Genomic DNA, 23004 nt, shown 5'->3' on the forward strand with positions numbered 1-23004 from the left:
GAACAGCCAGAAAAGGGCTTTATTTAGAAATGCAGCAGACCTTACTTTTACCTCCAAAAGGAAAAAAATAAAGCCACACAATTGAGGATTAATGAACCATATGCAAAATTTAGTGAATAATTTATTTAGCAAAATAGAGTACATGAAAGAGGTATGTGAAAAATTAGCACTGTCATTTCTGGAGTGTTTAATATTGTAGTAAAATTGAAATACAAAAAAGGATGTACAGTTGGTTATTAAGAGAGATAATTTTATCAGTGGAGAGTAATGATCCAAACATGCTGACGTGTTTTTGATGGCACAGAGCTGTCATGAACTTCCCTAGGTCTATAGAAATATTAAGAAATTCCTAGTAAAAAAGCTCCTTTGTCTAGAAATCAAGTTAAAAATATACACATGCCTTAAAAGACACATGTAGAGAACCTGTTAAAGTTTGAGAATTTCAATTTTCTGATTTTTAAAATATACATCTTTTCACAAGCACCCTGTATAGTCAGAAATATAAATGTGCCTTGCATTACCAATTAGATGACATCCTGGGAATGTGTCTCAAGAGAACACATTTTTCCCCATTGTTCTATTATAACAGATTCATGTTTAAAATGTAAGAAACAATTCCCTCAAAATACTTCCATGCACGGTTCATCTATTGTCCCAAATAATTCAGCAAAAAAAGAAATCATGGTAGTCAAATATCACTTTTTTTGGGTATACTTATTAAAACAAAATGAACTTTACTCAAAAAGCACATCAGCCACAGGAACATCAAATATTAAGATTTGCTTGACACTTAAGATGAAAATCAGAAATCTGCTACCCAGAAATCATGAAAATTTGCTTCCATATACTGCCTGATTAAATACTTTATTTGAAAGAAGACAGCTACATAAGTTGTTAGAATGACTTCTAGGCTTAATTTGAACACATTCACAAATACTCCTGGACTATATTATTTGTACCAAGAACTATTCAAGGCTGTGAGTCGAGGAATTTAAAGATTCCTTCCTTCTTTGAGTTTATTCAGTTAAGCAACATGTATTTTACCCAGACACTTTTCCAGGACTGAGGATATAGTAGTACATAAGATAAAGTACCTGGCCTCAAATAGTTGGAGTTGGTGAGAAATAAGCAATCAAATAAATAAATCTGTATTGGTAACATGAATTTCAAGTGGTGAAAAGTACAACGATGAAAAATACAGCAACTCTATGGGAGAGTGCCAGCGACAGAGGGGTCTCTACTGTAGATGTGACTTGCAGAAAGGACCTCGCTGAGGATGTCATTTTCACTAAGACCCCAGTGAATTTCCTGTGTAAGACAAGGGAAAATACAAGAGAAAAAAAGAGTTGCAACCTTGAGGCAGGAATCTGTTTGGCCTGCCTAGGCCCAGCAAGAAAGCCAATGTGACTGGAACAGAATGAGGCAGAAAATGAATAGAAAGTCTGTGAGGTTGGAGAAGTCACTGGGAGCCAGATTATATAAGCATAATGGTAAAAATTTTAGATTTTGCTCTAAACGTGATGAAAAGCTGTTGGCAGTTTGACTGTAGGGACTGACTCTGTCTTATGTTTTATGAGATCACTCAGGTTGGAATATATTTTTACTAGAGTCAACAGTGCTTGTTGATAAATTGAAGTGAGGTCTGCAAGAAAAAGAGGAATCAGGGCCAGGCGCGGTGGCTTACGCCTGTAATCCCAGCACTTTGGGAGGCCAAGGCAGGGGGATCACGAGGTCAGGAGATCGAGACCATCCTGGCTAACACGGTGAAACCCCATCTCTACTAAAAATACAAAAAAAAAAAAAAATTAGCCGGTTTTGTGGCGGGTGCCTGTAGTCCCAGCTACTCGGGAGGGTGAGGCAGGAGAATGGCGTGAACCCGGGAGGCGGAGCTTGCAGTGAGCCGAGATCGCGCCACTGCACTCCAGCCTGGGCGACAGAGTGAGACTCCGTCTCAAAAAACAAATAAATAAATAAAGAGGAATCAACGGTAATGCCTATGATGTTTTTCTGAGCAACCTGTTGATTCTGAATACATATACTGAGATGGGGAGCACTTCAAGAGTTGCGGCTTTGGTTAAGAAGATCAGGAGTTCATTTGCAATGTACTTAATTTGAGTTGCCTATTAGACATTAAAATAGAGATGTATGTCAAGGAAGTAACTGGATAGAGTCTGGATTTTCTGAGATAGCTACAGATATACATTAGGAAATCATAAGCATAAGCATGGTATTTAAAGCCTTAATACAGAAGGAAATTTCCCCAGGAAATCAGTGCAGATAAACAAGGTTTAGAAGTTTGAGATCTCAATGTTCAATGAGAAAGGAATGTGAGGTCATAACAGCTAATGTTGTAGGAAGAGAACTAGGAAAATACTCGTGGATGTTGAAGGTTGTTCTAATTATCTATTGATGCATAACAAACGATTCAAAAATTTAGTAGCATAAAACAATGCCTATTTTATGTATTGATGATTCTGTGGCTCAGCAATTCAGGCAGGAAAATGTAGGCATGGTTTGTTATGTGTGAAACCTCAGCTGAGGTGGCTCAAATAAGAAAGATGGCTGGGTCACAAATCTAGGGCCTTAGTTCTTCTATACCCAGTCTCTCAGCATATTAGCTTGGACTCCATTACAGCATGGAGCTCTCAGGGTAGTCAAATGCCTTCTGGGGGTGGTTTAGGATTCTGAGAGGCCAAAGCAGAAGTTGCCGTTCTCTTAAATGTTGGCCCAAACTGGCACAGAGTCCCTTCTGCCATAACTTATTGGTCAAATCATAATTAACATTCAGCCCATATTTGATTAAAGGAGAAACAGACCACACCTGATCATCTTTAATTTTCCTTGTCCATCTCTCCCACAGTGGTTAACTATTAAAAATTAGTCAGTTTACAGTGCAATCACCAGTAAGATAGCAGTATATACAAAGTAGTTGGGACAGAGAGGGCTGTGTCTGGAGGCTTAGGAGAAAGCTTGACAGAAGAGCTTCATTTGGGTTTTAAAGACTAGATGGAGTTTGCTAGATGGAACAGCAGTAGCAGCGTGTACAAATGCAAAGCTTCATGGAAGAGTGCACTGTGCTAAGGGAAGGCAAATGTGCCTGCAGTGTGACCAAGCTAGAAAGAAGAAATTTATCCAGCAGCCCCTAGATGTCATTGGAAAGTTTTATTACAAAATTCCTTCTGTCAGTGTGTGGGATCAATGAGTATGAAAAGAACAGACATTAAAAAATCATATAGAATCATATTGCAATTACAGTTTGGGAAAAAATTGTCTGATTAAGTTATGGTTAGTGGGAATCAATAGGAGGGGAAAGACTTCAGAGGACTCAGCAAATACAGGATGGAATAATGAGTTGCATTTATTTACTTATCCAATCTTCGTTAGCACTTATTAGAAGCCTGGCACTGAATTACGATTTAGAGAAACAAAAATGAATGGTGCGGTTCCTACCCCAGAGGGGCTCACAGTCTTGTGAGTCTGATTTTGCCTCGGGTTTAGAAAGGCCTGTGGAACATCTCAGAGCCTCTCGGTAGGAGCAGAAAAGTTACTGGGGAGTACATGTATGTGATCTGCAGAAGCTAGTCAGGATCCAACTTGCATTTTCTACATTTCCATGGATGTTCAGTTGCCTTCTTCTGCCTACTCCTGAGCTTTCATCCAAGAGAAATCAGTGTTTGCCTTACAAGGTAAAACATTGATTTAGCCTTCAGCCTAGACATTCTCTGCTTATTGAGCCCCATACGCAACTTCATATCTACACTTTCATCTTGTCTCTTTCAACTCTAGTCTTTAAAAAAAGAACTTTCCTATTAAACACTGTTATTCTGAACAATCTCTAGCTTTTTGCATTTCTAGCCAAACTGTTTTCAAAATACCTGCTATTTCTTATAGACTTATAAAGTTTTTAACCCTTTTGAAATTATATTGAACTAGTTCTACCTTTTGATGTATTTAGTTTAGCAAGTATCAGGGACAGTTTTAAACTGATGCTTCAGTTTGTGGCTTTGTTATAGATGGAAGACTTGTGGCTGAAAATAGGGCTAAATCCTACTTCCTGAAGTTGCTTATTTTAGAGTCTCTAGAATCAGGTAGGCATGGATTTGATTCTCAGTTCTTAGTAACTACATGACCTTGAACAAATTAATTCATCTCTCAAAGTCCAAGTCTCCTCAATCTTAAAATGGGTCTAATACATGAGATGGTGTTTGGCTGTAATGTGCAAGATACCAAAGATATAATAAGGTACAGTCCTGGGAATACCCAACACCTAGATTTAATGTGTTAATATTTTACTAATTGTTTTTCAGATTTTTTTTTTTTTTTTTTGAGATGGAGTCTCGCTCTGTCACCCAGGCTGGAGTGCGGTGGGTGGCATGATCTCAGCTCACTGCTAGCTCCGCTTCCTGGGTTTATGCCATTCTCCTGCCTCAGCCTCCCGAGTAGCTGGGACTACAGGTGTTTGCCACCACGCCCTGCCAATTTTTTGTATTTTTAGTAGAGACGGGGTTTCACCGCGTTAGCCAGGATGGTCTGAATCTCCTGACCTTGTTATCTGCCAGCCTCAGCCTCCCAAAGTGCTGGGATTACAGGAGTGACAGATTTTTTTTTAAATAAATAAATAATATATATCAAGTGAACAATGTTTTTGAAACTTAATCGTCATTACTTGTAAATAGATTTCACTAATTTTAACTATTGCCAAGTATTTGATTTTATAAATGAAATAAATATGCAATCATTTATTTATCCATTCTTCCTATAATAGACATTGTGTTTCCATTTTTATATTACCAAAAATTCTGCAATAAATATTTCACACATGTCTATGTGCTCACACATATTCATCTTGTTCGTTCTCCCTGTATATATATCTAAATCTTGATGAAGATTCTTTGTAGTTTTAAAAATATATATCAGAGTGTCTTTGCATTTCCCTCTGTGGACAATCATAATATCTAGAAGTAACAACTTTTTTTTTTTTTCATTTCTTTGACAGACTTCTGGTTGTCTAACCCAAATGCCAATTTTATATGGGCACCCTGCCAGTCTTCTAAAAGACTACATTTCCCAGGCAATTTTGCAACCAGGTGTGACCCTGTGACTTCATTCTGGTCAAAGAGATTTAAGCAAAATGTTTTGAGGGACTTTAGGAAAGCCTCCTTAAATGGGAAAAGGTGAGCTTTTCTTCCTCACTACTTCCTTCCTAAAATTGCCCAGAATGAAAATGCAATGGCTGGGAGTTTACCTTGAACATAAGGCCATATGCAAAACTCGTAGAGCAACAAGATAGAAGTATGGGTCCCTGATCACTGTGAAGCTGCCACATCAATCCCGCCTCTAGATTCTCATTCTCTTTCTTTCTCTCTCTTTCTTTTTTTTCTCTTTTTTCCTTTTCTTTCTTTCTTTCTTTTTTTTCCTTCTCTCTCTCTTTCTTTTCTTTTTGTTTGTGAGAGAGAAAGTTCTATCTTATTTAAGGTATTATTATTTAACATTTTTCTGTATATACAGCTGAAACACTAATGGATACACTTTCCATTTCTTGTATCTCTTATGTGTTTTCCTTGAGCTATTGTATTATCTTTGACCTCCAGGAAAATACTGAATAATAGTGTTCATTGCAGCCCTCCTTCTATTATTCTTACCTAGAATAGAAACGAATCAAAATCTTCTTCATTAAGTGTGGTATTTGAGTTTTTAATATTAGAGTTTTTGTAGATATCTTTTATTATTAAGGGAGAAGAAAATAAAAAGTACATCTTATCTGTCATCATTATACTTTTATCTTAGTTAAAATCAGAGAAGTAGCCATTAACTACTAGTAGATAGTTGCATACAATAGATCTAACCATATATAAGCTTTTAAAGGCTGTTGCCCTTTTAAAATATTTCTATTTTTAATGTACAACAGGGACATTTATAATCCAAATATAGTCCATATGTACATGTAGCAAAATAAATCTTATAATAATAAGATTATAACAAAATAATATAGCATACTAGTGAAATGGCCACAATTAAAATTCCCATGTCAGGTCAAGCGCGGTGGCTCACGCCTGTAATCCCAGCACTTTGGGAGGCTGAGGCGGACAGATCATGAGGTCAGGAGATCCAGACCATCCTGGCTAACATGGTGAAACCCCGTCTCTACTAAAAATACAAAAAAAATTATGGTGGTGGGTGCCTGTAGTCCCAGCTACTCAGGAGGCTGAGGCAGGGGAATGGCGTGAACCTGGGAGGCAGAGCTTGCAGTGATCCGAGATCGTGCCACTGCACTCCAGCCTGGGCGACAGAGCGAGACTCCATCTCAAAAAAAAAAAAAAAAAAAAAATTCCCATGTCAGAGAATTCCTAGTATTACTTTGCAATTGACTTTGTTTGTTTGTTTGTTTGTTTGCCTGGCATTACTACAGACAGAAGAAACAAACTTTATCTTATGAACAAAAGATTCTTTTTGGTTCACCATTCAATTTTTAATGATAGATTTCTGAACTTTGCTTTTAAAAAAGTAGGCTGGATAACTGAACACAAATAAATAACAAAAATTTCCAATCACATGGTACCTATAAAGAAGGTGCTGCTTTATTTTAAAGAAAGGGAAACATTTATTAAAGACTTTTCGGAAGAAATAAAGAATAAGGAGGATCAGAATATCAAAACTTCAAAAGATGGATCAATAGGAAAGATTAATATTTTGATCTTTCCAAAATATTTGCTTGTTATATATACTGCAAAGTAACATCTATCTTTTATTTCTTTTTAGAAGCCAAATACCTGTTAAATGTTATATACATACTCTAACATTTACTTTTAATGCATGTGCAAATACTTCACAATCTCCTTCTCTTAAAATCCAACAAAGCCCCTGCCCACCCAGGTCTTTTCTATAGTATTTTAAACACACATCTGAAGTTGTTGGCCATATGTGCTGGAACTCTAACTGCTGCATTCATTTGAAGACACAGACAAGATTTGGATTAGCTACCCAGTTTAGATTTTGAAAATTGTATGATCTATGTGCTGAATAGAACCTCAAACCACAAAGGATTTGTAGTAATAACCCCATCAAAATATTCAGGTTTATAGAAATAGTACCAGTATACAAGTTTATTTTTGCTCTTAAATATAGTAATATTGGAATACACACTGTTTCAAGTCAGCTGGATCTTTTATGTTGTGTTCATGTTTCTCATCTCTTGATTCAACTACTTAGAATATAGCCTAAAGGAAGCAGACGGTAAGTGAGTGAATAAAGACCTGAATTCTAGTTCCATAATTATTTAGCTAAGTCCCAGAGATTAGTTGGTAGAGTAGGCTTTTTTGTTTTTCTCCCAGAGATAGTACATATGAATCCTCTCCAAGGTTGCTGATACTAATGATAATCTTCGTTATACAACTCTGTTTAAACAAAGTGCATATTTCAGGAAAATTACCAGGGTATTTTTGTCATTTTGCAATGAAAATAAATAAGATCATTCCATTTCCACAATTGAAAGGATTTCAGAGGTTATGAGGAAAGTCAAACAGAAGTTTGAAGCTCTTTAAGTCAATCCATATTCTGTTTGACTCTTTAAGTCAATCCATATTCTCAGACGACTTGTGGCACCTGTTTATATCATCCAAGGTAGAGCAGATGGAGTTACCTCAGGTGAGACTGAATTTGGGAAACAGGAAAATGCCACAAGATTTATGCACTGACGGAGCTGAAATTGATTCATATGAACTTTCAATATTTGAGTTTCTGACTTTCAAAATGACAATTTCATTTTGTTCAACCCAACATTATGGCTAATATTTATTAAGCACTAAGGGTTTTATATGTATTCAATCACTTACTCTTCACAGCTATGCAGTGTGGCGGTAATTATAGTAACCCTTCCCATTTGAGAGATGATAAAATGAGCCACAAAGAGGTCAGAAATGTCCCTCAGGTCACACAGCTAGTAAGTCTTAGAGCTGGGTTTAGGATCCAGGTGCTCTGTCTTTGATGCCTGGGCTCTTTACCTGTACTACACTGGTTATGTATTTAGCCCACAGAATATAAATAAGGTCAAATTCATATTCCAGTTCTGGATTGCAAAATGCCCCAAATTTCTATCCATTGACCTAAAGGTGAAGCTAAATTCCAGACCCATGTATATGACTTTCTCTTGGACAGCTTCACCCGTATGTACTTCAGATTTTTTCTACTCAACATCTCCAAAAAAAACCTTATTCTCTTTCTCCACACTGCTCAGTAGCCCATGCCAGAATTTTACATTTTTCTTGGACTCCTCCTTAATTTCAAGTTCAATCAGTTACCAGGTTCAGTCATATCTATTTCCTTATCTCTTTCATATCTACGTTCTTCCCTCCACCTCTACAACCAGAATTTCTCACCTGGACAACTATAATAGGCTTCTGTTTTCCTACCTATGTCGACCATTGGTCTGCCTCAGTTCAATAATCCATCAATCACTGCATGAATTTTTGAATATGTAAATCTGATCATGTTATACTCCCTCTTTCCTGCTGGATAATTTGTATATCACTTACATTATTTTGCAACTCTTCACTGGTTTTTCCCATTCCTACTAGTCTCGAGCTCCATGCAGGGAGTATTAGCCTATTACATTTTGTAGTCACATTAATATACGTATAATAGTGATTTGTTAAATGTGTGGAAATTGTGATTTCTAATCAATTTCCTTATGTAATTGAGGTGCTTGTCACTTACATTAAAGTGTTCATTTCAATTTCTCAAATTATTTGCTTTTGTATTTTTCTACTTTACAATTACTTCAGGTCATCTGCAGGTACATTACAGAGCATGAAATGGTGCCACAGGACTTACAATTGGCCTAAGACTTCACTTTGCAATTGGGCAGATCAACCTTCTATGACTTATTAATTCTTATTTCTATAAACTGATACTTTTAAGGCTATTGGCATAGCATGAGTATGAGTAAGCTGTCTATGCTTGGGGTTCTTGGGGTGTTCTATAATGTTTAGATCCTTTTGGTTAAATTTCATGAGACTTAGAGGTAATGTGGCATTGGAGGAGGATGGCATTGATGTGTCAGCAATTAATAAGAAACAGATTAGAGACTGGTCTGGCTTCTTTCTTAAAAAATCCCAGGAAAATATATAGCACCAGAGCTTTTACTAATGGGTAGGCCTGGTTCTACTAGACAAAGAACATAAGTATCACCCTTCTTCCACTATAATAATTTAGAACGGGTTCATCCAGGTCCCATTTGCATCTCCTTGTCCTTTCTCACTGCCAATATCATATCTGAGTTACTCATAGCCACATGAAAAAACATTTTGCTACCCTTCCCACCACATTGAGTATCAAGTGACTTCTGAGACTATCTCAGGCTGACTGGACACTCCACAGCAATTTCTCCTGTTTGCCTGGGCTTAAGGGAATGCTGTGAGGCCAGCCCTCACTCTGAGGTGCACTTGGAAAGTGAGACAAAGTTATTCTGAGACTTCCATCACCTCTACATCACTAGTCCTGCAGTCTGCCTGTAGATGGGGGACAAGGAATAGATTCCTTTCTGACCAACATCTAACTCTTGTGTTTTTCCTCTCTTTTCTTTTAACCCTTTATTTAGCATGCTTTATTTAGTCTCAGGGACAGTAAAAACAGGCTTGAGCTAATCATATATTCTTCTAGATCATCTTCCCTTATGCCTGGTCCCTGGCTTTTTATTTGCAAAAGTCAGTAATTTAAGAAATAAAAGGTATCCAAATGGAAAAGGAGGAAGTCAAATTGTCTCTGTTTGCAGATTACATTATCTTGTATACATTAAAACCTAAAGACCCCACCTAAAACTCTTAGAACTAATAAATTCAGTAAAGTTGCAGGATACAAAAGTAATATAAAAATCAGTAGCATTTTTATACATAATCAACAAACTAGCTGAAAAAGAAATCACGAAGTCAATCACATTAATAATAGCTACAAAAATACCTAGGAATAAATTTAATAAGGGATGTGAGAGACTTCTATAAGAAAAACTGAAAAACACTGATGAAAGAAATTGAAGAGGATACAAACAAATGGGAAGACATCCCATGCTCATGGATGAGACAAATTAATATTGTAAAAATGATAATACCATCCAAAGCAATCTACAGATTCAATGCAACCCCTGTCAAAATACCAAGGGCCTTTTTCTAAAATTTGTATGGAGCTGCAAAAGACCAGGACTAGCCAAAGTAAACCTGAGCAAAAAGAACAAAGCTGGAAGTATCACTACCAGACCTCAGAATATACTACAAAACTGTAGTAACCAAAATAGCATAGTATTGGCATAAAAACAGACACATAGACCAATGGAACAGAATAGAGGACCCAGAAATTAATTCACACATCTATAGCTAAATGATTTTTGACAAAGGCAAGAACACTCATTGGAGAAAGACTAATCTCTTCGATAAATGGTGCTGGGAAAATTGAAATTCACGTGCAGAAGAATGAAAGTAAACTCCCATCCCTCACTCTATACAAAAATCAACTCAAAATAGATAAAAGATCCAAGTGTAAAACTTGAAGTTATAAAACTACTTGAGGAAAACAGAGAAACTTCTTCAGGACATTGGTCTGGGAAGATATTTTATGAATAAGGCCTCAAAAGCTAGGCCGGCCATGGTGGCTTACGTCTGTAATCCCAGCACTTTGGGAGGCTGAGGAGGGTAGATCACCTGAGGTCAGGAGTTCGAGACTAGCCTGGCCAACATGGTGAAACCCCATCTCTACTAAAAACACAAAAATTAGCTGAGCATGGTGGTACACGCCTGTAGTGCCAGCTACTCAGGAGGCTGAGGCAGGAGAATCACTTGAACCTGGGAGGCGGAGCTTGCAGTAAGCGGAGATTGTGTCACGGCACTTCACTCCTGGGTGACAGAGCAAGACCTTGTCTCAAAAAAAAAAGAAAAAAAGGAAAAAAAAAAAGTAAAAGCAAAAACCCACAGGTAACAACAAGAAAAATAAACACACGAGCTTATATCAAGCTAAAAAGCCTCTGCACAGCAGCAAAGGAAACAATTAACAGAGTGAAAAGACAGTCTACAGAATGGGATAAAATATTTGCAAACTACTAATTCATGGGGTATTGATATCCAGAATATTCAAGGAATTCAAACATCTCAACAGCAAAAATAACAATCAGGTTAAAAAATGGGTAAATAATTTGAACAGACATTTCTCAAAAGACATACAAATGGCCAACAAATATACAAAACAATGCTCACCAGAGAAATGTAAATCAAAATCCCAATGAGGTATCATCTTACGTCATTTAGGATGGCCTATTAGCAAAAAGACAAAAAATAACAAACGCTAACAAGAATGTGGAGAAAAAGGAACTCTTACATACTGTTGTTGGGAATGCAAACTAGTACAGCCACTATGAAGAATAGTTTGAAATTTCCTGAAAAAATTACAAGAGGACTGCCTATGACCCAGGAATCCCACTATTGGGAATCCATCCAGAGAAAAGGAAATCTTTGTTTGGAGAAACATCTGCACCCCCACATTTATTGCAGCACCATTCACAATAGCCAAGATGTGGAATCAACCTAGGCCTCCATCAACAGATAAATGAATAAAGAAAATATACCATACATATTTGATGAAGTACTATTCAGACATAAAACACAACGAAAACCTGTCATTTGTGGCAACATGGATGGGCTGGAGAACATTATGTTAAGTGAAATAAGCCAGAAACAGAAAGTTAAACATTGCATGTTCTTGTTCATATGTGGAAGTTAAAAAAAGTTGATCTCATAAAAGTAAAAAGTAGAACAGAGAATATCAGAGGCTGTGAAGGGTAGAAGGAAGGGAAGAATAGGGGGAAATTTGTTAAAGGATAGAAAATTATAGCTGGATAAAGGGAATAAATTCTGCTGTTCTATACCACTGTAAGATATCTATAGTCAACTCTAATATATAGTTTCCAATAGCTATAGGGAGGATATCGAACATTCTAATCCAAAGAAATAATGAATACTTGAGATAATGAATATGCTAATTATCCTAATCATATTGTATTAGGGTTCTCTAGAGGGATAGAATAGGGTAGATATATAAAGGATATACCCTATCTCTAATATGTACCCTATCTCTAATAGAGTAGACATATAAAGGAGTTTATTAAGTATGAACTTATATGATCATAAAGTCCCACAATAGGCTGTCTGCAAGCTTGAGGAGCAGGAGTGCCAGTCCGAGTCTTAAAATGGAAGAATTTGGAGTCTGATGTTCGAGGGCAGAAAGCATCCAGCAAGGGAGAAAGATGCAGGCTGGGATTTTCATGTTTTTCTGCCTGCTTTATATTTGGTGGCAGCTGATTAGATTGTGCCCACCAGATTAAGGCTGGGCCTGCCTTCCCCAGCCCCCTGACTCAAATGTTAATCTCCTTTGGCAACATCCTCACAGACACACCCAGGAACAATACTTGCATCCTTCAATCCAATCAAGTTGACACTCAGTATTAACCATCACATCACTGTCCATTCTATGTATTGAAACATCACTACGAACTCCTTGAGTATGTGCAATTATTATTTGTCAATTAAAAATACAAATTTTAAAAAATGTCAAGAATTTGCCTTACCTGCCACTGTTTCTGTTGTGTCATCCCTTCCCAGAGGAGAATAAGTACTGAATATTCTTACTGTTTATTACTGCTTAAAGGAGGAAATGTAGTTAAAAATACATTAAAAAGTAGTTACTATATCAAAAGTTTTTTGCACTACATGCGATTTTATTTTGGTTGTTTTCTCATAGTTTTAATCTTACTTAGTCATTGCTATAGTAAAAACTCAATTCTGGTTAATTAAAGCTAATATTTTTAGTATTAGCAAAAAATTACGAGAACAAATTTTAAAATATTTAGCCTTTTTACAACCCCAGTGTCAGAATTACAGTGTACCTGGAATAGGCTTCCTATATGTGTTTCAATTGGTTTATGTTATATATGTATTTTTTTTACATAGTAAGTAAAAATCATTTGTAATTAGGATACCAATGAACCAGGCTATGTAGGCACCTAACATTATGCATATATTTAAATTACACTTTATTACTCATTTGCTTTAACAAGTTAAATCTAGCAGTGTCATTCTTTTAATGTGTGCCTTTTAAACTAATGAGAATTTATTTCACTATGCTGTAGAATAAAATGTCAAATAAGGAGAAGCCACAAATATTTATTTTATTTATGGGTCATAGCATTCTCAAAAACTATATCTAGAAATTAAAAAGTTGAAATAGAAAAAACAACCCTAAGCAAAAAGAGTTTAAGAAGTGCTAGATCAGGAACAGAAAACTGAACATCACGTGTTCTCCCTCCTAAGTGTGAATTCTCACTCATTGGGAGGGACACAGGGAGGGGAACATCACACACTGGGGCCAGTTGGGGGTTGGGGGCAAGGGGAGGGAGAGTATTAGGACAAATACCTAATGCATGTGGGGCTTAAAACCTAGATGACAGGTTGATGGGTGCAGCAAATCACCATGGCACATGTATACCTACATAACAAACCTGCACGTTCTGCACAAGTATCCCAGAACTTAAAGTATAATTAAAAAAAAAAAAAAAGAAGTGCTAGATCCTTTCAGCTGGTTTCTGAAACCAGCTACCTATTTGGTGTACTTTTATTCCTGTCAGTTCTAGCAAAGATTATGGAAAAACAAATAATTTGTAAATGCTGAGAATTGTACTTCCTTCAGAGGATTATTGTAAGAATTAGTTGAGAAACCCAGAGCCTGGCACATGATAAATTCTCAATAAATGCATAATAAATATGTTCCTGATGGCATCTGGGAGGAAACTGTATCAGAAAAAGGACAAAACTTTTCCTGATCCTGTACAGAAACTAAGACCTCCTGGACTGTGATGTCTGTAGAGGGTTAGGTGCCAGGGTTCCCGGAGTACATAGCTTTAATGGGAAGGGAAGCTCATTCAGGGAGAACAAGGAGAGTCAGGACAGGTGCCGAGAATTTAATAGGATGGCGAATGCAGAGGATTGTGAACACAGGCAGGAGAACTTTGGCCTGCCAGAGAACAACCAAGGTGTGCAAAATATGAAGCAATGTCCAAAAAGTGAAGATTCACAGGCAAGAGAAAGAGAAAGAATAAAGGGAAAGTACACTTAGAGGATAGTGTAGGGAGGGCAGCAAAGCTCTAGCAATAAGACAGTAAGACACTGAGTAAATGACAGGTTTCCAGCTGAGCTCTTCCTTCTATAGAAGCAGAAACAGATCAAGAGCAGGACCCAGACAGTGACAAGAAAATATCTAGCTGTTAAAATCCACTTAGGATTAGTTATCAAAATTAAAATAGATATGGTACTTTTAAAAAAGGAATTAATGCATATTATATAATTATACTGTATGATTATTCTTAAGCACACATTTATCTTTCTTATTAAAGTTTCAGTTAAGAATCCTGAGAAATGATTGTATTTTTATAAACCATCTGGTTTAGCTGCAGGCAAACTCGGAGAAAAATATATCTGATGAGGTTAATTTTTTCATTTCCCAACAAATCAGAACAAAGGCTCAGGAGAAGGAGGGATGTTCAGAATTGAAACAATGAATGTAAATGTACTTAAATATTTGTATATAAAATTTTTGACATTTAAACATTACTTGAGAACTATTTTTCTTCACCACAATTATGGTAAATCTTCCATCATTTTATATATGATCAAATGTGATATGATATTAAGTCACTATTTTGAGGTAATTAGTTAGTACATTTAAGACCACAGTCATTTGGGGAGCTAACAGTGGGGGACTTCATAAACTAAGGTCCTTGAACTGTATTTCCATGAAGCATGTGGAGAATGATTAATTGAAGACCACCATCCACATGCAATAATACAGTTTTCCCTCATTCTCTGCCTCCTTGTTTTTACTTCTTCTGTCTCATTTTCTCTTCACGCTGTATGAGTCTAACCCCTTCCCTCCCTGATATCATCACTTAATATTTACTGCTTTTCTTTCCAAAAAAGTATACTAAAGAGAAAAAAAGTCAAATGTTGTAGAATCATCAATTCTTTGTTTAATGGTATCAATGCTTTGTTTAATGGTATTATTGAAATTCAAAGAAGTAACTTTAGGTTCAATTTAAATTGTTTACTTGTCTTGGATTCTTATTAGCACCTCTTTTTTTTTTTTTGAGATGGTGCCTGGCTTTGCCATCCAGGATGGAGTGTAGTCGCACAATCTTGGCTTACTGCAACCTCCGCCTCCTGGGTTCAAGTGATTCTCCTGCCTCAGCCTCCTGAGTAGCTGGGATTACAGGCATCAGTCACCATGCCTGGCTAATTTCTGTATTTTAGTAGAGATGGTGTTTCACTATGTTGGTCAGACTGGTCTTGAAATCCTGACCTCAAGCGATTCACCTGCCTTGGCCTCCCAAAGTGCTGGAATTACAGGCATGAACCACCGTGCCTGGACTTATTCTTACACATGTAATTGATTAATTAATAACATTTAATTTCTGGCTTTTCTAATTCAACCTTAGAATGAAAGGCATTAGTTTAACAGTGGACCAGTAGCTCTGCACAGAGCAAGGTCCTTGTCCTTATAGAGTGTATATTATAGAAGGGGATATAGAAAAAAATTAGAGAAATATAAGATATAATTTTAGTTACTGATGGGTGTTATAAGAAGAAATATAGAGAGAGTATGAATTGAGAAAATGATGGGCAGGAACTTGTTTTAGACAGAGTTGGTGTGTGAAAGTGAACAAGAAAGGGAAGAATGTAGAGTTCAAAAGGACATAGCTCATGGAGAGCCTTAGAAGTCTTGGTGAGGATTTTATCCTGCGTTTGATGAGAATCCATTGGAGGGATAATGTCAGAAGATTGATAATATGATTTACACTTAAAAAGAATTGCTTTGGCTTCTGTAGCAATATGAAGATGAACATCAAAGAGGAGACAAGTCAAGATTATGCAGCAGTTAGAAGAGGAAGGGATGGGAAATGGTCAGGTTTGAGCTATGTTTAGAAGTAGAGAAGATGGTATTTGATGATGACATTTGGACACTAGATGATTAGTTTAGCACTTAACATTATAAAAATCTTAAATGAGTTTTTGTTTAATAAAGGGCATAGCTCTCATCCTCCCATATAAATGTGGTGTGCCTGGCCCATCTTCTACATGGTGCCACATGCAAAGAAATTTAACATTCTAATAAATGCACCGTAAGAAATTCAAAGTTTTCTTGAGTTCTCTTGGAAAGTAACATGACCAGTTATCTTAACATCCCCTTTCACCACCTCCTTTTCCCTCTGATTCTTACGTGGCTCAGTAGCCACACCACATTCTCCCTCCTCCCTCTCCCCTCAGCTCTCGCTGAGTTCAGTCAGCATCAGCTCATCTCTCTCTCTTCCTCTCCTCTTGTCCGTTGGGGGTCTCTCCTTCTACCTATTTTGACTTGAAACACTCTTGGCTTCCTCAAAGATGAAGTGAGGTGCTGCTCTGGATGTCTTAGATTACTCTTCTCTGCCCACCACCCACTCAGTACAGTGGAGGCCAGGCCTGCAGCCACCACATCAGCAAGGCCTCCTAAGCCTCAAAGGTCAGGGAATGAGGGGAAGGGTTTGAGACTCATACACTAACACCTGTTGTCTCTTCTACACTTATTATTAGCTAAGATCTGGAAAGCACAGGTCTAAAACACCTGGAAATCAGTTTAACTTAAATTTGAACTAGAAATGTCAATAGGACATTTTGAGAAACAATATCTAAAAGTAATCATCTTGCTTTAAATACTTACTTGTATTCATAAATAATTGTTTTACAAATCAAACGATTATTCTTATGGCATAAAATACATCATGTGTCATTTAGGTATGTGATGTTTTAAACTTTCAACTGATTTAGGAGTCATTATTTTAAAATCTCTAATTTGCAGGGACTTGACTCTTCCTTGTTTTGATAATTCTATTTGTAAATTTTTATTTCCTTTTTAAGTTGTAGGTTTTTGTATTAGTTTTTCTAAATTTATTTTTATTCACTCAAGTATTGTAAAATATGATTGGGCTGGGTGCAGTGGCTCATGCCTGTAATCCCAGCACTTTGGGAGGCCGAGGCAGGCAGATCACCTGAAGTCAGGAGTTTGAGACCAGCCTGGCCAACACGGTAAAACCCCACCTCTACTGAAAATACAAAAACTAGCCAGGCGTGGTGGCGTGTGCCTGTAATCCCAGCTGCTTGGGAGGCTGAGGCAGGAGAATCGCTTGAATCCAGGAGGCGGAGGTTGCAGTGAGCTGAGATCATGCCATTGCACTCCAGCCTGGGTAACAAGAGCAAAACTCTGTCTCAGAATATAGATATATATATAATGTATATATGTATATATATATATATATGTGTGTGTGTATATATATATACATATATACATTATATCTATATCTATATCTATATATATTATACCAGTTGATTAGTATTTGCAAATACAAATGTAATTCTTTGCTTATAAAATTTTGTACAGCTATGCTTTGGTGAGACATATGTTTAACACCAAATACAGCAAAAGAACTATTAAATAAGATATATCTTTCTGAATGTTTTAATGAGTTAAATAGTAATAATTTCTATTCCCTATAATATACTCAAAATTGCTTATAGCACATTACGTACGGTACTATGATTGTGACTTTTTTTTTTTTGAGACAGGGTCTTGCTCTGTCACTCAGGCTGCAGTGCAGTGTTACAATCTCAGATCACTGCAACCTCTGCCTTCCAGGTTCAAGTGATTCTCATGCCTCAGCCTCCAGAGTAGTGGGGAATACAGGCGAACGCCACCACCTCTGGATAATTTTTATATTTTTAGTAGAGACAGGGTTCTACCATGTTGGTCAGGCTGGTCTTGAACTCCTGACCTCAAGTGATCTTCCCACCTTGGCCTCCCAAAGCACTGGGATTACAGGTGTGAGCTACTGCACCTGGCCTGATTGTGACTTTAAAACCTCTTATTTTGAAAAAGAAAAGTTATCTGAACAAGGTCTTTTTTTCCCCTCTATTTTCATTTTTTTTCAACTATATAACCTCTTATTGTGAGTTTGCTAAATACTGTCCTATATGAATACATATATAAGTATGTATTTAAACTACACATGTGGTTTCTGGCTCTTGGATAATAATAAATACAGGAGAGGCAACAGGTTTCAGTGTATGAGTCTCCAACCCTGCCCCTTATTCCCTGATTTTTGAGGCTAAGGTGGCCTTTCTGCTTCAGTGGCTGCTGGATTGGCCTCCGCTGTGCTGAGTGGGTGATGGGTGGGAAGAGAAAAGAAATCAAAGACACCCAGAGCAGCACCTCAATTCACCTTACATATATAAGAAGGCCTTTTTTGAGACACAAATGAAACATAATTGCTTCTCGTACTTAATGTTTTGTCATTAACATTTTCCTCTGTCAATAACATCTATTTTAAAATGGAATACTTTTGGAAAGTGAGAAGAATTCTGAAGAATACAAAAGAGAATATTGTGCTCCCAAGCAATTCAAGGGAGGGTAATGTACTAAATTAGACTACAGGGCCAGGGAAGTTTCACTAAGGAGGGATCTGAACTGAGAAGCTGTGATGGTCAATTTTGTGTCAACTTGACTGGGCCATGGGATGCCCAGACATTTGATCAAACGTTATGCTTGGAGAGTCTACAAAGGTTATCCTGGATGACATTAACATTTGAATTGGTAGACTGAGTATAGAAGATTGCCCTCCTTAATATGAACGTGCCTCATCCAATCAACTGAAGAAGTGTCTCTTGCCTGACTGGGTGAGCTGAAACATCAGTCTTCTCCTATCTTTAAACTCAGACCGAATGACTGCCTCTTCTTGGGTCTCAAGCCTACCACTTCTCAGACTGGAACTAGTACTGTTGGCTCTCCTAGTTTTCATACCTTTGGACTCAACCTAGAACCCATACCATTTGGCTCTGCTTGACCTCCAGTTTGCCTACTGCAGATCTTCTAACTTTCTAGCTTCCTAAATCACATGAGCCTTTTTTTTTTTTTTTTAAAGACAGATTCTCACTCTGTCACCCAGGCTGGAGTATAGTGGCGTGATCTCGGCTCACTGCAACCTCCACCTCCCAGGTTCAAGCAATTCTCCTGCCTCAGTATCCCGAGTAGCTGGGACTACAGGTGCCCACCACTATGCCCCAGCTAAATTTTGTATTTTTAGTAGAGTTGGGGTTTCACCATGTTGGCCAGGCTGGTCTGGAACTCCTGACCTCAGGTGATGCACTCCCTTTGGCCTCCCAAGCTGCTGAGATTACAGGCGTGAGCCATCGCATCCAGTCACCAATTTCTTATAATAAGTATTTTTACATGTATAAAATAAAGATATATGTGTGATCTATATCTATATATTTAATATCTAATATGTACATTCTCTATAAGAAGCAGCAAAATGGAATTATAATTCATTTCCCCTTTCTTATTTTTGTGTTCTCATTTATATGTGGTATGCTGATCAAAACTACTGCTTCAAGTTGATTTACAGTGAAAACATAACAACTTGATAAACATACAATCTGTTTTTAAAAATTGTGAATGATCATTTTAAAGAGGTAGATTTCATTTTTCTTATGTACTACTTAAAATGCAAGGAATTACCTTCACCAACAGAGCCTACAAAGGTACTAATTGATTTGTAGGACTGGTTAAGTGCAGGAGAGAGGCATTTTCTTGGGTAGATGCTTATGAATTTCTTTTTGTATAGTATGTTTTATAAGAAAAAGTATCTTGAAGGCACTAAGGATGTCATATTTGACACTCATTCAATAAAATCTATGCAGAGTAAGAATCTGATATAATGGGCTCACTTTATGTTTTTATCAGAATTTATTTATTGAATAAATATTTATTAAACATCAACTACATGCCAGCTCTGTTCTTTATGCTGGAGATAGAAAAAAGAACAACACAGACAATGTGCCTGCCTTCTAGAAGGGGGTATTCTGCTACAGGGACAGATAATCAACAAATAAGCAATGCAAACAAATTAGTATATGATATATAAATTATGTATATATATATAATGATTATGATTAGTGTCCACAGTGAAACAATAGGGTGCTGCTGTGATAGAGAATAATGGAAGAAACATGACTAGGAAGGGCCTATCTGAGGAAGCAATGTTTATAATCATGATGATCTTTTCTAATAGCACAATGTCTATAGTTTTCATCTTTTTCCTCCCATTGATATTACTGATCTGGAGAATGATTTATTTTAATATGCCAAGGACTTTTTGTTTGGATTCGGGGGGACAGATGCAAGATTGTTATATGGGTATACTGTGTGATGCTAAGGTTTGGGTTATGGATGGTTTTGAGAGTGATTTAATAATACTTTTCATATGGATTCTATTTCAATATATGTTTCTCAATTTGTTAACTTTAAGTCACAAATATATTTCATAATCCAAGCCCTTTTAGTTCAGACTTTCATATTATAGAACTTTTACAACTTAATTTATTGGTGAAGCCAATATTTACTCTGTACGTCTTAATGTGATTAATTTTAATTTGTATCAATTATTGACATAAATTAGTGATTTGCTTTGTTTCCCTGCTAGATTGTTGGCTCTATGAAGCAGGAAACAGATCTAGCACCAGTGTCCAGAATAGGAGTTTACATATAAAAAGGAGTTAAATATTTTTTGAAAGAATTGCCTAAAAGAAATTTCTATGATGAATATTAATAGAATGATCTAATAATTATTACACTTCTTTTTTTTCCAGATATGGCCTGACTTTGCAGATGTTAAATTCTTTCTACTCTTGACTTACAATCTTAACTCCTTCTTTATAAATGTGAAGGCTGGGAACTTTAGGGAAAAAATCAGCAACAAGAAAAATTTCTCTGATCATTCCCATGCCAAAGAGTTGGTGATGAAGAAAAGCTATTTCTGAGGATTGAGTATGCATCATCTGTGCTTGGCTTTCTCTGCTCCCTTTAATATTCTATTGAAAGTCCCTCTTTTATTAAACAGGAAAGAAGATTCAAGGAGGAACTGAAATAGAGAGAGGCTCCTTTGCCAACCAGTATCAGACAGATCCCAGTCACTTGTAACATCTGCCCTACCATTGGAATAACATAATGAGAGGCCCGGGCAACCCAGAGAGAAGTGTAAATGACAGCAGTTACTAATAAAAACACTGTTGAATTTTGAAAAACTTTTGCATGCTTTAATTTCTCCACATTTTAAGTAATTATACTAATTATGAGAGTGCTGTGTGTTATTAGTTGTTTGGTCACAAATAAAAACAAAAATCATTTCAAATATATATCTGACTTTACTGCTTTCCTATAGAGAATTGCTTTCTACAGTGAATTACTTTTCATGTTAAGAAAAAGTAACATAAAAATTCATGCTCTTGGGGATGAGCTGATGACATAGGCCCTCACATACACCACTAGTGGAAGTGTAAATTTATTAATTTATTCAACAAACATTATGTGCTAGGCATAGTTCTGGGCATTGGGGATATGGAGGTAAGCCAAACAAAATCTCTGCAGTCATGAAGCCTACACTTTAACTGGGGAGATGCAAGTGTAAATCAGGTGGTATTTTATACTATGGAGAAAAATGAAGCAGGTTAAGGGAAAAGGGGAGTTTGGGGAACAAATTTTCTTGTTTTAGTGTTTGAGGGAAAACTTGGCATTTGAGCAGAGGTGTGAAGAAATCAGAGGAACTAACCATGCAGATATTTGTAGAAGGATCACTCAAGATAGAAGGAGTAGGCCTGGAGTACACAGAGGATGCTATAGCTAAGTAGAGTGAGTGAAGGAGAGAAAGAGATCAGAGTTGATGTCAAGGTCTAGGTCTGAGTGAGATGAGACATCCATGCTTTCTGTTTTAAAGGGGTTTTTAAGTAAGAATAATATAACTTGTTTTAAAAGACTCCTGACTCCTCTATGCCATTTTGGGGCAAAATTGATAAAAGAGAGATGTACTAGGAAGCCATTTCAGTTAATCAGGCAAGAGACAATGGTGGCTGGGACTAGTCCCCACGAGTAGCAGTGGAGGTGAGGAAGTGGTCAGATATCTAGATGCATTCAGAAGTATAATTTTGGGGTGTACAAGAAAGGCTTGGCCAAGGAAGATTCTAACATTTTTAGTTAACTAGACGAGTGGAGTTGCCATTTTATCAGATACTGATGAAGAGAGTTTAAAGGAAGAAACCAGGAATTTGGTTTTATATATGATCAAGTCAAGATATCTATTAGAAATCCAACTGGAATTGTCAATACAGAAGTCTGGAGCTCAAGGGGTGGGATCCAGGCTGAAAAAAAAATATGATCTTAGGATTGTCAAAAAAGAGATGGAATTCCCATCCGTAAGACTGTATGACTATGAATGATTATGGCTAAGAAGACATAGTACATGGAGAATAGACAGGGAAACAGAGTGAGAGCAGAACTATTGGATTCAATTTTCAATAAGGGATATAATAGGGCCTAGTGATTTACAATGTGAACTCTGTGGTCAGAATGTCTGAGTTCAAACTGCTGTTTCAGCAAGGATTATCTGACTTCAGAGCATAGATAAAAATGGAAGTTTTATAATTTCATATAAATTATTGTGAAGATTAAAAGAGAACCTGCTCACAAAGTACTTGGCATATAAGTACTCAGTAAATGTTAGTCTCGTTATGAGCATCATCAGCTTCATCATTAATGAGTAACAATTTCTAAGGAAAGATGGATGGTAATACTCGTACTAATGATCTTCAGAGTTGATAAAAAAAAGTGGTAGACAGAGTTTTTATACCCATCACTACAGTAGCAGGTTTCCTTCTGTCCCTTCATGTTTTCTTTTATATAGACCTCAGTTGCTCACAAATACCAGCCACATGGTTTGCATTTCTCCCTATGTTAAATTCTTGATCTCTCTTTTACTTTAAAGCTGCTGTTTATTGCAATATCATAAAAAGATCTAGGGTTTTAAGAAGTTTGTGCTACATATATAATTCCAAAGTT

The 23004-nt window shown here is 36.7% G+C and overlaps 1 protein-coding gene across 1 annotated transcript; it reads left to right on the plus strand.

Annotated features, from left to right (window-relative positions):
* Nucleotides 1-3498: 3498 nt before the first annotated feature.
* Nucleotides 3499-21308, plus strand: LOC116480262 (putative uncharacterized protein encoded by LINC02877). The gene is made up of 3 exons (XM_032172244.1): nucleotides 3499-3686; nucleotides 4997-5087; nucleotides 21014-21308. Exons 1-3 carry the CDS (start codon nucleotides 3618-3620, stop codon nucleotides 21091-21093), a joined length of 240 nt encoding a protein of 79 aa, XP_032028135.1. The 5' UTR covers nucleotides 3499-3617; the 3' UTR covers nucleotides 21094-21308.
* Nucleotides 21309-23004: the final 1696 nt, after the last annotated feature.

Source organism: Hylobates moloch, unplaced genomic scaffold, assembly GCF_009828535.3.
Source record: "Hylobates moloch isolate HMO894 unplaced genomic scaffold, HMol_V3 SCAFFOLD_13, whole genome shotgun sequence".
Classification (NCBI taxonomy): Eukaryota; Metazoa; Chordata; class Mammalia; order Primates; family Hylobatidae; genus Hylobates; species Hylobates moloch.

Bases quoted from the DNA above. Each gene is read 5' to 3' on its own strand.
- LOC116480262 (XM_032172244.1), top strand. From the start codon at position 3,618: ATGTTCAGTTGCCTTCTTCTGCCTACTCCTGAGCTTTCATCCAAGAGA. The intron at 3,687-4,996 runs GTAAAACATTGA...TTTCTTTGACAG, and splicing joins ATCAGTGTTTGCCTTACAAG to ACTTCTGGTTGTCTAACCCA. The intron at 5,088-21,013 runs GTGTGACCCTGT...TTTATTAAACAG, and splicing joins CCAGGCAATTTTGCAACCAG to GAAAGAAGATTCAAGGAGGA.